General features: G+C 45.6%; 1 protein-coding gene across 2 annotated transcripts in view; it reads right to left on the bottom strand.

Moving 5' to 3' along the window:
• The window catches only part of ECEL1 (endothelin converting enzyme like 1), a 107,151-nt gene that overhangs the window by 8,764 nt on the left and 81,098 nt on the right, over nt 1–17,289 (bottom strand). For both annotated transcript variants that reach the window (XM_070754168.1, XM_070754170.1), the window contains exons 6-13: nt 15,638–15,762; nt 9,975–10,197; nt 7,961–8,059; nt 6,748–6,822; nt 4,077–4,180; nt 1,471–1,529; nt 437–488; nt 299–366 (exon numbers count right to left, since the gene is read on the bottom strand). In XM_070754168.1, coding sequence (XP_070610269.1) covers nt 299–366; nt 437–488; nt 1,471–1,529; nt 4,077–4,180; nt 6,748–6,822; nt 7,961–8,059; nt 9,975–10,197; nt 15,638–15,762 — 805 coding nt within the window. The remainder of the gene's footprint in view (nt 1–298; nt 367–436; nt 489–1,470; nt 1,530–4,076; nt 4,181–6,747; nt 6,823–7,960; nt 8,060–9,974; nt 10,198–15,637; nt 15,763–17,289) is intronic.

The following is a 17,289-nucleotide window of genomic DNA, read 5'->3' as shown; positions in this document are numbered from 1 at the left end:
AGGTGGTCCCTGAGATAATCTGGTCCGGTGCCATGAAGGGCTTTATAGGTGATGACCAACACTTTGAATTGTGACCGGAAACTGATCGGCAACCAATGAAGACTGCAGAGTGTTGGTGAGATTCTTCTTCCTCAGATCCGAGGCTGCCCTTTTAGGGAGCTGAGTAATATCTATCTATCTACTCAATCTCTCTCTCTCTCTCTCTCTTTCTCTCTCTCTCCATCCATCCATCCATCCATCCATCCATCTAATTGATATGCTGCCCAACTCCCGAAGGACAATAAAGAGGAAGGCTCACCCCAGTCATCATAGCCGTGGGTCAGCTCATGGCCAATAATGGTACCGATTCCCCCATAATTCAAAGACCTGCCAGAGTGAGACAAACGCCGTGAGTGATGGGCAAGAAGAACCATCAACCAACTAAAATGACACTTACTGTGGGAATTCCGGATCATAGAGTGTTGGTTGAAGAATTCCAGCTGGGAACACTGAAGAGATAAAAGGTGGGTTAGTGGAGAGACACTTCAAGTGTCTTCTCTAAAGTTTTCCCCAATGAGAGAGGCAGCAAAACTCTACACAGGGAGCCTTCAACTTACTGCCACAGTGGCGTCCCAAAGTTTCCACTGCTAAGCAAGGCAGTCACTAAGTGAGTTTCCCCCCTATTTTACAACCTTTCTTCAATCATCTTGTTAAATGATTTGCTGCGGTTGTAAAGTCAGGAACACGTCTATTTTACCCCCTTCACTTTGCTTGTTGGAAAGTTGCAACAGGAGATCACGAGACCCTGGGACAATGCAACTGGCATAAGTACATGCCAGTGGCCAAGCATTTGACTTTTCATGAAGCATTCTACTTTTCATTCTACTTTTCATCAGGAAGGAAGGAAGAAAAGAAAGGAAGAGGGAGGGAAGGAAGGAAGGAAGGAAAGGAAAGGAAGGAAGAAGGGAAGGAAGGGAAGGAGGGCAGAAAGAAGGGAATGAAAGAAGGAAGAAAAGGAAGGGAGAGAGGGAATGAAAGAAGGAAGAAAAGAAAGGGAGGGAGGGAATGAAAGAAGGAAGAAAAGAAAGGGAGGGAATGAAAGATGGAAGAAAAGGAAGGAAGGAGGGAAGGAAGGGAAGGATGGCAGGAAGAAGGGAATGAAAGAAAGAAGAAAAGGAAGGAAGCGGGAGGGAATGAAAGATGGAAGAAAAGGAAGGAATGAGGGCAGGAAGGAAGGAAGGAGAGCAGGAAGGAGGGAATGAAAGAAAGAAGAGAAGGAAGGAAGAGAGAGGAAGGGAGGGAGGGAAGGAAGAAGGGAAGGAAGGAGGGAAGGAGGGCAGGAAGGAGGGCTCTGACATGAGTGACTTTGAGCTGGTCACACCCACAATGTCCTCCGAGGTCAAACACAATCCTGATGAGATCGAATGTCAAACCCCCCCCCCCCCCCGCTATATAACATACAGATAACAAACAAGCCAAACTCCACCGTACCCATCTGATTCTTGTTAGGAAGGTAATAAGCGTTCAGGGCTTGAGGGGGTAACAGCCACCTGTAGATAAAAAATACGGTTATTACAGCCGGTGCAGAAGCTGGTGAGAAATCAACATCTTGCCACACTATCGGTAGAAGGCCTGATGTTGATGGGAACTTGGGAGGGGGGGACTTTCATGAGGGGACAGGTGCAGCCACAAAGCATTCTTTCGAGGGGTTGAAGGCCATCCCATCCCCACCCACCTGGGCGGAAGCGGAAGGAGGACTGGCCACGCTGGCACAACCTGAGTGGGCAACATGACAAATTTGTCGGTGGTGGGAGACAAGGGATGCGAATTCCCCCCACAAACATGTGCGCACACACCTCTGACCTGCCCCACCCGGCACCGCACATGTGCACAGGCCTCACTGAAGCCTCCAGACTTCCGATAGGCCCATTGAGTTGTTTTTCACCCTGCCCAGGCTTCAAGAAAGCCTCCGGAGCCTGTGGAGGGCGAAAAACGGGCCCAATGGGCCTACCGGACATTTGTTTCTATAGGCCTGTTGAGTCCGTTTTTCACCATCCACCGGCTCCAGGAGGGAAGGAAGGAGAGAAGGAATAAGGAAGGAGAGAAGGAGGGAACAAAGGAATGAAGGAAAGGAATGAAGGAAAGGAAAGAAGGAGGGAGGGAAGAAAGGAAGGAAAGTGAGGAAGGAGAGAAGGAAGGAAGGAAGGAAAGGAAGGAAGGAGGGAGGGAAGGAAGGAAGGAAAGGAAGGAAGGAAGGAGAAAAGGAAGGAAGGAAGGAAAGGAAGGAGGGAGGGAAGGAAGGAAGGAAAGGAAGGAAGGAAGGAGGGAAGGAAAGTGAGGAAGGAGAGAAGGAAGGAAGGAAGGAAGGAAAGGAAGGAAGGAGGGAGGGAAAGAAAGAGGGAGAGAAGGAAGGAAGGAAGAAAGTAAAGAAGGAAGGAAGGAAAGGAAGGAAGGAGGAAGGGGGGAAGGAATGAATGAGGGAGGGAAGGAACAAAGGAACAAAGGAAGGAAGGAATGAAAGGAAGGAAGGAAGGAAGAAGGGAAGAAAGGAGGGCAGGAGCCATGGTGGCGCATTGGTTAGAGTGCAGCACTGCAGGCTACTTCAACTAACTGCTAGCTGTAGTTCAGCAGTTCAAATCTCACCACCGGCTCAAGGTTGACTCAGCTTTCTTCCCTCTGGAAGGCTGAAAATCAGCTGCCCAGTGTGCACATACATGCTGGAGGTGACATAGGGTGACATGTTGCGCACTCTCAGATATGGCTCCTCATGTCCCCTGTGGCACACGTGCCACGGGTTTGCCATCACGGCTCTAGGGCAGTGGTTCTCAACCTTTCCAATGCTGCGACCCCTAATACATTTCCCCATAAATCTAGTGCCAATTCTCCCAACAGAGCTTTAAGCTTTAAGTCTCAAAATGGGTGAACAGTACGGTCAGGCGGTAGGGAAAGCAAGTAGAATGCTTGGCTGTATAGCTAGAGGTATAATAAGCAGGAAGAGGGAGATTGTGATCCCGCTGCATAGAGCGCTGGAGAGACCACATTTGGAGTACTGTGTTCAGTTCTGGAGACCTCACCTACAAAAAGATATTGACAAAATTGAACGGGTCCAAAGACGGGTTACAAGAATGGTGGAAGGTCTTAAGCATAAAACGTATCAGGAAAGACTTCATGAACTCCATCTGTCTAGTCTGGAGGACAGAAGGAAAAGGGGGGACATGATCGAAACATTTAAATATGTTAAAGGGTTAAATAAGGTTCAGGAGGGAAGTGTTTTTAATAGGAAAGTGGACACAAGAACAAGGGGCCACAATCTGAGGTGAGTTGGGGGAAAGATCAGAAGCAACATGAGAAAATATTATTTGACTGAGAGAGTAGTAGATGCTTGGAACAAACTTCCAGCAGATGTGGTTGGTAAATCCACAGGAACTGATTTTAAACATGCCTGGGATAAACATATATTCATCCTAAGATAAAATGCAGGAAATAGTATAAGGGCAGACTAGATTTATTTATTTATTTATTTATTCATTCATTCATTCATTCATTCATTCATTCATTATTTAGATTTGTATGCCGCCCCTCTCCGCAGACATAGATGGACCATGAGGTCTTTTTCTGCCATCAATCTTCTATGTTTCTATGTATTAAAAACCCTAGAAACATGATAAATTAATCCAACATGCATACTAAACAAATGCTGGCTGAGGTCTTTTGGCACAGCACCCAATGTGCTGATTACTGAGGTCTTTTTCTGCCATCAATCTTCTATGTTTCTAAGCTGATTGGCAGGAAGGTCAGACGGACGCCCCCACTGTAAATGCTTCATTGGCTGGATTGTAAAAATCTGTTCCAAGGCGCCAGAATAGGTCCTTTAGTTCCTAACACCAGGAGAAATTTGTTTTTCCCCACAGTCTTAGGCGACCCCTGTGAAATGGTCATTCGACCCCCAAAGGGGTCCCGACACACCGGTTGAGAACCACTGCTCTAGGGGATCCTGAAAGAATCCACCCCGGAGAAGAAAACGAGACCTCTTCAATCCCCTCTCTGCGTCCCGCGGATCCACCCAGGAGCCTCTACGAAAAGGAAGCACCACCTACGCTGATTTGTCCACTTCCTGACGGATCTTCTTCACCGACAGCTTGATGTTGAACCTGATGCTGCGGAGGATGTTCTTGAAGTAGGTTTTCTGGTGGACTTCGAACTGCAGAAGACACACAATTCAGGGAAACGATTTAAGGAAGAAGTCAAAGTTCAGGATGGACAGGACCAGTATCGGGTTCCTAGCGGTACAGATGTAGACGCTACACTGGTAGTAAAAATGGAGCTGCGGGCATCAAAGATCTGTGTAAATACAGCTCATCTGTTTGGAACCCATACCGCATCTCGGACATTAACACCCTCAAAAATGTCCAAAGATACTTCACCAGAAGAGCCCATCACTCCTCAACTCGAAATAGAATTCCCTACGAAACTAGACTCACTATCCTAGGTCTACAAACCTTACAACTATGATGCCTTAAACATGATCTAAGTATGGCCCACAAGATCATATGCTGCAACGTCCTGCCTGTCAAAGACTACTTCAGCTTCAACCACAACAACACACGAGCACACAACAGATTCAAGCTAAATATCAAGCGCTCCAAACATGACTGTAAAAAATACGACTTTAGTAATCGAGTTGTCGAAGCGTGAAACTCATTACCGGACTCCGTAGTGTCATCCCCTAGCCCCCAACACTTTACCCACGGTTGACCTCACCAGATTCCTAAGAGGTCAGTAAGGGGTGTGCATAAGTGCACTAGTATGCCTTCCATTCCCTGTCCTATTGTCTCTCCTATATCTCCTATGTCTTTTCTCCTATTCCTATATCCTTTCTCTATTCTTTCATTGATATATTTTATTCCTATATCTTATTCCTATATCCTATACCTTTGTTCCTATATTTTATTCCGATATCACTTCTATTCTTTCTCTGATATATTTTACTACAAGTATATCCTCTATAACCTTCATTGTGTATTGCACAAAATAAATAAAATGAATAAATTATTATGTAAAGATTAAGATATAAATAAACTAGTGATAACTGGATAATAATGCATTGAAATGGATATGCTGAGGCCAGAGAAAAGTAAACCAACAGTTAATTTGAATGATTTGTCAATGTCTTTCATGTGTTTGTGTTGTTTGTATTGTCTCTTTTTAAAAAATTAGTAAAAAATAAATATATAAAAAAAGAAGAAGAATAGATTGGCACTTTGCGATAAATAAGTGGAGGTTTTTTGGGATTGCAGTTTGGACACTTGGACCTTAAAAGGTTCACCAGCGCTGACCTAGGAAACTTCCCTGCACTTACCGGTGAGTCAAAACGGTGCGCGTGGAAGGGGTGGGGCCAGTGATGGGCTGCCAAAATTTTTACTGCCACACTGTGGGCGTGGCTTATTTTGTGGGTGTGGCCTGATGGTCATGTGACCAGGTAGGAGTGGCTTGCCGGCCATGTGACCAGGTGGGAGTGGCTTGACAATCATGTGACCTGGGGGTGGCTTAAAGGTCACGTGACTGAGTGGGGGTGGCTCACTGACCAAGATAAGTTTTCAAATAGGTGCTTGGACTCTTTTTCAGTCGATTAAGTCCCATTACTTGAATAGCCACAAAAAGGACAAATGATAGACAGCATCATTTGCTGAGGAGCACACTAACATTTTAAGGTTTGTGCTGAACCCACAAGGTTCAGTATGATAACGGATTAGGCAAGTAGCCCAATTTTCTTTAATTGCTATAAAAGTTCATTTCTAGATAATGATTAAAATGATGAAAGCGTTTATGGACAAAAACACACTATTTAATTATTTCCTATTTTAAAAGTAACTAAGGACCATACTAAATTACTAGAGAAGGAAGGACAATAAAAAAACTATTAAGTCTTCAATAAATAGTGCATAAACTTACTACCTGTTCTGTCTGGGTCCCCCCAGACGCCAACACCAACCAAAAAGAGTAGCCAGACACACTGGTAAAAAGCAAAGGCAGTTTATATAATTCAAGGCAAACACAGGTAACAAAAACTGTTCTTACAGACAGGAACACTATGAAGCTTCACAGAGGTTTCACGAAGGCCAGGCAATAAAACAGGATTCTTGCTGGCAAAAACAACGCTGGAGATAATAAAACCCACGCCTCCCCCAAGTCTTCCAGACTTCTAGGCCACAAGCCAAGATCAGAGACGCCGAGAATCGAAGCAAGGTCACAGGACTCCCAATTGATAACTCTCCACAAGACTGTAAGGGCGGGCCTGCCTTTTCAACCCTGCTGAGGAGAACCACACCCAAAACCAGCTGTTGCCAATTCAGGGATGGAAATACCTTTCTAATTGGCCCCGTCTTTGAGCTGCACGTCTCTGCCTCATGTCTATTATAGCCTGTGCGTCTTCATCCAATGAATCCAGGCTACTAGCTGGGGAGAGGGCCCCCCCGGGGTCTCAGGCTGCTCTCCCTCCTCCTCTTCCTGACGTTCCTCTCCCCCATCTGCCTGGTCCTCCCCCTCCTGTTCACTGTCCTCCTCCTCTGGGCATGGATCCGGCAGAGATCCAGCCGGTCCCTGAGGAGCCTCAGGCTGAATCACAACACTACCCCATTACTGAGTGGGGCTAGCCAGCAATTTAACTACCAGTTCTCCCAAATCAGCCCGGACCTGCTAAATCCCACCATTGCAATTTAGAAAGAGTGCCCTGATGGGAAATTTGATCACCAATTCTGTGGGACTTGCCTCATATTCCTTGTCCACAGCTCCAGGGTTGAGAAGGAAATCCGGATATCCGATCATCACCATCATGTGCTTCAACTACAAGAGAAACTGGTTTCAATCACCCGGTTGATTTCTTGAGAATCGGTGTGAGAGGTTGGCAACAGGGTGCCCACTGGCTTCTCTGAGGTCTCAGCTGGGGGTTGGTGACGGTGCCCACCATGTTTTCTTAATCCAACCGGGATTTTTAAACAAGAGTTTAAAATCCAGTGCTAAGTTTACAAGCATTTTTGATTTGTAAAAATGAACCTGGATATCTAGGGGGGGGGGGGGACACAGAATGGAATAGAATTAGAACAAAATTTTAATTATTATTAGATTTGTTTTGATTATTAGATTTGTTATATATTGTGTTATTATGTTGTGAGCTGCCCCGAGTCTATGGAAAGGGGCGGCATACAAATTTAATAAATAATAATAATAATAATAAATAAAACTAGAACTAGAATAAATTGAATAGAACAGAACAGAACAGAATAGAACAGAACAAGGATAGAATAGGATAGCGTAGTATAGCATAGAATAGAATAGCACAGAATAGAATAAATATTGGAGAATAGAATAGAATAGCATAGAACAGAATAGAACTAGGATAGGATAGGATATAATAAATATTGGAGAATAGGATAGAATAGAATAGAATAGAACTAGAATAAAATAGAACTAGAACTACAATAAAACGAATAGGATAGAATAGAACTAGGAAAGGCTAGGATAGGATAAACTCATTTAGCTTAGCAATGGAAATTTTGGGTTCAATTGTCATAAATTGAGGAAATTTAGAAGAGAAATTTAAAAGAAAAGAGAATGCAAAACAGAACAGAACAAAACAATAAAGTGAAGTAAAGTAAAATGAAATAAAAATGAAATAAAAATAATATAAAAAATAAAAAATAAAAAATAAAATAAGAGGTTTCCAGTGATTTATTGAAAAAAGTGCCCATCTGCTGGACCGATGAATAAAAGAATCCTTGCCAAACCTTATGAAATATGGACTTCAGCTCCCAGAATTCCCCAGCCAACAAACCAGCCTTGCCCAGGAGTGGGTTGGATGCGACCTGACTGGGGATTGGCCCACACAAAACACAACCATTTGCCATTGGGTGCTCTGATTGGGAAAGTGCAGCTTTCTGGGCTGAGTAGTTCCATTCCCGCGATTCCCTCCCGGGCTCCCTACCTTCGCTCGGGCTGCTCTCTGGGTTTCTTCATCCATCCATTCCAGCTCTTCAAGTCGACGGTCCAGGATGTGCTTGATGTCTTCCACCAACTCTTGCACCTGTTCTCAACACGTGATTGGAGAATCCCGTCCAATAACGGCGGAGAAGTGGAGAAGAAAGAAAGACCACGTGTTGGTGAGAGGAAGCCATGCTCACTAGGCATCACAGCCTATTTATCTGGGTTCTGGGTGGTGCCATGAAAGAGAAGCATCTATCAGAACCGCCTCTGCCTGAACTTCTAAAAAAGAACCAACCTAAAGATCCATCACCATAGGGAGGGTGGAGGCCCTGTTTCCTCCAAGGAGATTCCTAGAGAGGCCCCACGGAGGCTTTTCTGGCCCTGTTTCTTCCCAGGAGATTCCTAGAGAGGCCCCACAGAGGCTTCTCCTTGCCTTTTCCACCCCTGTTTCCTCCCAGGAGATTCCTAGAGCCCCCACAGAGGCTTCTCCCCGCCTTTTCCAGCCCTGTTTCCTCCCAGGAGACTCCTAAAGAGGCACCAAAGAGGCTTCTCCCTGCCTTTTCCGCCCCTGTTTCCTCCCAGGAGATTCCTAGAGCCCCCACAGAGGCTTCTCCCTGCCTTTTCCAGCCCTGTTTCCTCCCAGGAGATTCCTAGAGGGGCCCCACAGAGGCTTCTCCCTGCCTTTTCCGGCCCTGTTTCCTCCCAGGAGATTCCTAGAGAGGCCCCACAGAGGCTTCTTCCTGCCTTTTCCGGCCATGTTTCCTCCCAGGAGACTCCTAAAGAGGCCCCAAAGAGGCTTCTTCCTGCCTTTTCCGGCCCTGTTTCCTCCCAGGAGACTCCTAAAGAGGCTCCAAAGAGGCTTCTTCCTGCCTTTTCCCTCCCTGTTTCCTCCCAGGAGATTCTTAGAGGGGCCCCATGGAGGCTTCTCCCACCTTTTCCAGCCCTGTTTCCTCCCAGGAGACTCCTAAAGAGGCCCCAAAGAGGCTTCTTCCTGTCTTTTCCCTCCCTGTTTCCTCCCAGGAGATTCCTAGAGGGGCCCCACAGAGGCTTCTCCCTGCCTTTTCCGGCCCTGTTTCCTCCCAGGAGATTCCTAGAGAGGCCCTACGGAGGCTTCTCCCTGCCTTTTCCGGTTACAGTTTCAGAGGCTCGGGTTTGTAAGTGGAAAATGGTTCTTGAGAAGAGGCAAAAAAATCTTGAACACCTGGTTCTTATCTAGAAAAGTTCGTAAGTAGAGGCATTCGTAGGTAGAGGTACCACTGTAGTTTACTAAAGGTCAAGTAATACAAGGCCGGAACTGAAAAGCATGTGTCAAAATCCCGAAGTGTAATTTTCCTACCCTCAGGTGTCTCCCATTACTGCAAATTAAGCGAATGTGGCATTCCCACCCGTCTTTATTTATAGTTTGTGTTGGAAGAGACCCTTTGGATCTTCTACTCCAATCTCCTGCTGGTACAGGAGGAGACCTTACACCAGTGATGGCAAACCTTTTTCTCCTTGGGTGCCAAAGAGCATGGCCGTGTGCTTTTCTGCATGCGCGAGTGCCCACACCCATAATTCAATGCCTGGGGAGGGCGAAAACAGCTTTCCCTGCCCCCTGGGAGGCCCTCTGGAGGCCGGAAACAGCCTGTTTCCCAACTTCTGGTGGGCCCAGTAGGCTCGTGTTTTGCCCTCCCCAGGCTCCAAAGACTTCCCTGGAGCTGGGGGAGGGTAAAAACGCCCTCCCCATCCCTCCAGGGGTTCTCTGGAAGCCAAAAACACCCTCCCAGAGCCTCTGCGTAAGCCAAAAAACAGCTGGCTGGCACACACATGCATGTTGGAGGGGAGCTAGGGCAATAGCTCATGTACCAGCAGATATGTCTCCGCGTGCCCCCCGTGAATAAATAAAAGAAATAAAAATTATGAGGATCTGAGGCCCAGCTGCCCTGAAGATCCTGGATTGGGAGTATTGGGGATGGTAGACCCAGAGGTGATCAAATCTGGGTTCTCGCGACCCTTTCTCTACCGTAGGCTCTTACCTTGGCCTTGCTTGTGGAGGAGAAATACTCTTGCACAAACAGGGCCCCCAAGGCCATTCCGAAGTGCTTGTTGGCTTGACTCAGGCAAGTTTTGGCTAGCTCCATCGGCTTCTCGGGGCCCTCCATCTCCTTGGCAAATTCGTGGATGGCCTCCCGGAATGGGGTGGAGAGATGTTCGCTCAGCACCACTGCAATGCGCCACAGCATGTAGTTGTGAAGGATCCTGGAGTAGAAGGAAGACGAAAAGTTGGGTTTAAGTCCACGGGAGGCCGACCTTGGCCACTTGTAGAACCGTGGACTTCAACTCCCAGAATTTATCTTTCTATCTATCTCTCTATCTCTCTATCTCTCTATCTCTCTATCATCTATCATCTATCATCTATCTCTCTCTCTCTCTATCTCTCTATCTCTCTCTCTCTCTCTCTCTCTATCTCTCTATCTCTCTATCTCTCTATCTATCGTCGTCTGTCTGTCTGTCTATCTATCTATCTATCTATCTATCTATCTATCTATCTATCTATCATCGTCTGTCTGTCTGTCTGTCTGTCTGTCTATCTATCTATCATCGTCGTCTGTCTGTCTGTCTGTCTGTCTGTCTGTCTGTCTGTCTGTCTGTCTGTCTGTCTGTCTGTCTATCTATCTATCTATCTATCTATCTATCTATCTATCTATCTATCTATCTATCTATCTATCTATCTATCTGTCCTGTCTGGGTCACTCCGGAAGGTATAACCAACCCAAAAAGATAAGCCAGACACACCGGTAAAATTCAAATACAGTTTTATAATGTTCAAGGCAAACGAAGCTAACAGAAAATGTCCTTACAAAGCAGGAAAACACTGGAACTCCAAATATATACACGAAGGTAATTGTCCATGCATCAATATAGGATTCTTGCTGCCAAGACGAGGCTGTAGATAACAGACCTACACCTCCCATGGTTCTTCAAGACTGCTGGGCCACAAGCCAGGAACAGAGACACCGAGAAACAATGCAGGTTAAAGGAACTCCAAACTGATAACACTCCACATGGCTTCAATAGCTGGCCTGCCTTATAAACCCTTCCCTGCTAATGAGGACCACACCCAAGCCCTGGTCTTCCTTATTCAATGCTGATAATATTTCCTTAATTGCTCCTTCCTTTGATCTAAATGTCACTGTCGCATGTCAATGACAGCTTGTCCCTCGTCACCTAATGACTCCAAGCTACTGGCAGGAGAGAGCCCCTCCCCGTGGCTCCCATGCTGTTCTTCCTCGTCACATTCCTGACTGGACCCTCGCCCGTCTGACTGCTCAGCCCCCTCCTCTTCGCTGTCAGCCTCTTCCGGGCATGGAGCCAGCAGAGACGCAGCTGGCCTTTGATCTGCCTCAGGCTGAACCACAACACTATCTATGGAGGATATAATGGAATTGGAAAAGGTGCAAAAAAGGGCAACAAGAATGATCAAGGAAATGGAGCCCCTCCCTTATGGAACCAGGTTGCAATGCCTTGGTCTCTTCAGCCTTGAAAGGCGGCGTTTTAGGGGTGACTTGATCGAAGTGTATAAAATCATGCATGGGATAGAAAAGGTGGATAGAGAAAAAATATTTTCTCTGTCACACAATACTAGGAAGATGGGGGCCCTCCCTAAAGCTCATAGGCAAGAAAGCGAGGACAAATCAAGGGAATATTTCTTCACTCAGAGGGTCCAAAAGCCCAATCGATTTGCTTAGTGAGCACAAAATGTCATTAAAAAGAGGTTGCAATTTTGAATTTGTTCATGTGATTCCTTGACTTACAACCATAATGACTTACAATTCTGGGTTCAATTACAGTTGTAAGTCGAGGACCATATATAGACTTCAAGCTTAGCTGGCCGTACGTTGCAAGATAGAAATAAATATTAACACCAGGGAATTAATTAAATAGTGGCTAATAGCAGCTGCTTGGTTCACAAAGCCAGGCTACAAAATTCTTCTCCCTGTGAAACTGGCTTTGTCCCAGGAATCATGTGATTAAATAGCCGAGAATCTCAATGGACTGGATTTGTGGGAAGGGGTGTCCATTAAAGGCAAGTGGCTGTGAAATTTGCATCAATTTACGGGTGTAATTATGTAATTGAAGCCAATGGCACCATTCGCAATAAAACTTTGATTTAAGGGAGAAGTCTTTAATTTAATGAAGATATCCATGAAGACAGGTGTGCCCCAAACTTGGCAAATTGAAGGTCTGTGGACTTCAGTTCCCAGAATGCCCCCTGGCAGCTCTGCTTGGGAGTTGAAGACCAATGGACTTCATCTCCCAGAATCCTCCAGGGAACTCTGCCTGATGGACTTCATCTCCCAGAATCCCCCAGGCAGCTCTGGATGATAGAAACATAGAAGACTGACGGCAGAAAAAGACCTCATGGTCCATCTAGTCTGCCCTTATACTGTTTTCTGTATTTTATCTTAGGATGGATCTATGTTTATGCCAGGCATGTTTAAATTCAGTTACTGTGGATTTACCAAGCATGTCTGCTGGAAGTTTGTTCCAAGCATCTACTACTCTTTCAGTAAAATAATATTTTCTCACGTTGCTTCTGATCTTTCCCCCCAACTAACTTCAGATTGTGTCCCCTTGTTCTTGTGTTCACTTTCCTATTAAAAACACTTCCCTCCTGGACCTTATTTAACCCTTTAACATATTTAAATGTTTCGATGGACTTCATCTCCCAGAATCCCCCAGCATCTATCCGTGATTGACTTCCTCACCTAGAATTCCCCAGCCAGCATAACAAGCTGTGGAATTCTGGGAGCTGAAGTCCACAAGTCTTCAAGTAGCCATGGTTGGGTGCCCCGACGTAGGGCAGACTTTCTTAAGCTTGGCAACTTTTAGACCTGTGGACTTCAACTCCCAGAATCCCCCAGCCAGCACGGTTCAGCATCTCATAACCACTTCACTGGGGCTGAACCAGTCACATTCTGGTGCTGGGGGCAGTGGGCGGGTGGTGGTGGTATTTCAAGGTTCCTTATTATTCCAGCAGACCAGTGATGGGCAGGTAAAGACTCCTTGTCACCGCTACCAATGAGCTTCATGACCATGGTGTGAATCCGTGCACATTGACACATGTTGTGGTTCGCTCTGGCCCAGCTCCTGCCCCAAGGACTGTGGATGTGGGGGAGACATCCACATGCTGCAGGCCTGTTTTGCCCCCAGTGGAATCTGATGATGAAGGCTCCTCTGACCAAGAAGACATGAGTGACAGGGAGGGGGAGAGTGGGCAGACAGCTCAGAAGGAGATCAATTCTCTAGCTCCTCCTTGGATTCAGAACAAGAGTTAATGATACAGCCACGCATGCGGAGAGGTTATTATCAAAGAAAATGAGGCCACCTGTGGTTGGGTGGGGCTGTGGTCATTAGTGAGGCTGCTATAAATAGCAGCCTGTGGGTTTGGCCATTGTGGAGGATTATCTGATCATTGTGTTTCGTGACTGCTTTGCTGACTTTGACCTTTTGTGTGCTGATTTTTCCCTTCTTTGAAACTAAACCAGGGGAAAGTGTGTTTCACTTTGTGAAAGAAGAAGGACTGTGAATTGCCTCACAGCTGCAAGCTAAGTATCACAGAACTGATAAGGGACTTGTACCAATTACCAGTTTGTTTGGAGACGAGTGCTCTTGGCTATACCAAAAGAGGGCTTGGTTTAAGTGAATTTTCATTATAAAGAACATTGTTTTGAATTTTCAAACGTGTGTGTGTCTGAAATTTGTACCTGTGAATTTTTGGGAGGATTCTACCAGAGAGCCCGACAGAACAGGGCTGAACCAGTCACATTCTGGTGCTGGGGGCCATGGGGTGGTGGTGGTGGTATTTCAAGGTTCCTTCTTATTCCAGCAGACCAGTGATGGGCAGGTAAAGGCTCCTTGTCACCGCTACCAGTGAGCTTCATGACCATGGTGTGCATCCGTGCACATCGGCACAGGATTCGGCTTCTGTGCATGCGCTGGAAGCCAAATCTTGTGTGAGGATGTGCATGAGGAGAGTGGTCCTAGTCAGAAGATGAGGAAGACACGAGAGTGGAAAAACCAGTGGATAGACCTTCGCTATAGGAGATTGTTGAGAAGGCGAGAGGAGTCGCATAGTAAAAGGCAATAGCTTACAGCCTGAGCCTCTTTGAGGTGTGATGTCACTTCCTGGCAGTATAAAGGCAAAGGATTGTGGGAAATGGGGTGTGGAGATTCAACGTCATTCAATGGAAGAGATGTGAAACTGGGGGTGTGCTTGAACGAAGCTTTAAAACCATGATTTGTGCCTCAATAACACTCATTCTCAGATGGATTCTTGTTGCCAGGACTCTGCTGAGCGAAATTCATATGCTTAAACCAGTGTTTCCCAACCTTGGCAACTTGAAGATATTTGGACTTCAACTCCCAGAATTCCCCAGCCAGCATTCGCTGGCTGGGGAATTCTGGGAGTTGAAGTCCAAATATCTTCAAGTTGCCAAGGTTGGGAAACACTGGCTTAAATGATAAATGGACTTATAGATAACACTATTGGAATGCTGATTAGCCCGAGCTTGGTGTTTTCCCCAAACCTTGTTGACATTTAGCTCCCAAAAATAAAATCCTCCCTTCTCCGAGTCTTTTAAAACCTGCTTTTCATTATGTGTGCTTATATCAGTAAAGAGTTTGATTTAATCATAAAGGATTAAGTGCTAAAGCCCACTGCAACAATATCGCCAAAAAAGCTTCTAGAGTTGTTAACCTAATCCTACGCAGCTTCTGCTCAGGCAATCTCACACTACTCACAAGAGCCTACAAAACTTTTGCCAGACCCATCCTAGACTACTGCTCATCTGTCTGGAACCCATACCACATCTCAGACATCAACACCCTCGAAAATGTCCAAAGATATTTCACCAGAAGAGCCCTTCACTCCTCCACTCGAAACAGAATATCCTACGAAAATAGACTAACAATCCTGGGCCTAGAAAGCCTAGAACTACGGCGCCTAAAACATGATTTGAGTATTGCCCACAAGATCATATGCTGCAACGTCCTACCGGTCAATGACTACTTCAGCTTCAACCGCAACAACACAAGAGCACACAACAGATTCAAACTTAATACGAACCACTCCAAACTTGACTGTAAAAAGTATGATTTCAACAATCGAGTTATCGAAGCGTGGAACTCATTACCGGACTCAATTGTGTCAACCCCTAACCCCCAACATTTCTCCCTTATACTCTCCACGATTGACCTCTCCAGGTTCCTAAGAGGCCAGTAAGGGGCGTACATAAGTGCACTGGTGTGCCTTTCGTCCCCTGTCCAATTGTCTTTCCTTTCTCTCACTTATCATATATATTCTCTTCCCTTCATATATCCTCTCCTCTAAGTTCACTTTTACCCTTATATATATTACTACATGTCTATTTTTCTTCCTATGTATTTGTGTATTGGGCAAATGAATGAATGAATAAATAAAATAAAATAAAAAAATTTTGACTCGGGGGTTTCGCTCCAAGGGCTGAACAGGAGTGGCGGTGATGACGGAAAGCTTTATCCACCTGCCTGTATGACATCCCAGATGATCTGTGCATGCGTTGAAATGCCTCACGCACGAGTCCCGAACCAATAACGAAGGTAAGAGAAAGCCACTACTGTGGGCAGCCCCTTCCCAACACCTCTCTCCCAGCCATACCTAATCGGCGTCGTTCGGATGATCTCCGAGACCTGCTGCATGTAATCCGTGGCTAACAGCACCACCTCTTCGTCCTCTGAGAAACGCTCGTGGAAGATCCTGTCCAGAAGACGCTTCCATTTTAACTGCGGGGAAAGCGGCAAGCGGGAACTCTGTGACTTCTGAAATCCCACTCGTGTTAATTGATTATTCATTAATAAGCAAGGAAATGGAAATCCTCTCGTATGAAACCAGGTTGGTCTCTTCAGCCTAGAAAGACGGCGTTGAAGAGGTGACATAAAAACATAGAAGTCTGATGGCAGAAAAAGACCTCTTGATCCATCTAGTCTGCCCTTATACTATTTCCTGTATTTCATCTTAGGATGGATATATATTTATCCCAGGCATGTTTAAATTCAGTTACTGTGGATTTACCAACCACGTCTGCTGGAAGTTTGTTCCAAGGATCTACTACTCTTTCAGTCAAATAATATTTTCTCATGTTGCTTTTGATCTTTCGCCCAACTAACTTCAGATTGTGTCCCCTTGTTCTTGTGTTCACTTTCCTATTAAAAACACTTCCCTCCTGGACCCTATTTAACCCTTTAACATATTTAAATGTTTCGATCATGTCCCCCCTTTCCCTTCTGTCCTCCAGACTATACAGATTGAGTTCATGAAGTCTTTCCTGATATGTTTTATGCTTAAGACCTTCCACCATTTTTGTAGCCCGTCTTTGGACCCATTCAATTTTGTCAATATCTTTTTGTAGGTGAGGTCTCCAGAACTGAACACAGTATTATTCCAAATGTGGTCTCACCAGCGCTCTATATAGCAGGATCATAATCTCCTCTTCCTGCTTGTTATACCTCTAGCTATGCAGCCAAGCATCTTACTTGCTTTCCCTACCGCCTGACTGCACTGTTCACCCATTTTGAGACTGTCAGAAATCACTACCCCTAAATCCTTGATCGAAGTGTATAAAATCATGCGTGGGATAGAAAAGGCAGATAGAGAAATATTCTTTTCTCTATCACACAATACTAGGACGAGGGGGCCCTCCCTAAAGCTCACAGGCAAGATTTAGATTTTTAGATTTAATTGGATTTGTATGCCGCCCCTCTCCGGGGACTCGGGGCGGCTCACAGCATGTACAGAAAAAACAAGAACAATAATAACAATCCAATTAATACATTAAAAACAATCTTTAAAATTAATTAAAAAACTATCAATATCATTCATTCAACAATCAAACTAAAGCATTCATTGGTCAGGGGGTAAGATCTAAGGAATCCCAGGCCTGGTGGCAGAGATGAGTTTTTAAACTCTTTCAGAAGGCGAGGAGGGCGGGGCAGTGCGAATCTCTGGGGGGAGCTGATTCCAGAGGGCCGGGCCCCCCACAGAGAAGACTCTTCCCCTGGGTCCCACCAGCCGACATTGTTTGGTCAATGCGACCCTAAGGAGACCAACTCTGTGCAACCTCAGCTGCGCATGTGCAGAAGCAAAAAATCACCAAAATCTCTCTCTTGTGTGCATACCCTTGCAAAATTTTGCCTCTGCGCATGTGCAGGAGCAAAAAAATTGCCAAAATCTCTCTTGTGTGCATACCCTTGCAAAATTTTGCCTCTGCGCATGTGCAGAAGCAAAAAAATCATCAAAATCTCTCTCTTGTG

Source organism: Erythrolamprus reginae, chromosome 5 (assembly GCF_031021105.1).
Source record: "Erythrolamprus reginae isolate rEryReg1 chromosome 5, rEryReg1.hap1, whole genome shotgun sequence".
NCBI lineage: Eukaryota > Metazoa > Chordata > Lepidosauria > Squamata > Dipsadidae > Erythrolamprus > Erythrolamprus reginae.
Note: the sequence above shows the minus strand (reverse complement) of the source record. Positions and strands in the feature narration are given on the sequence as shown.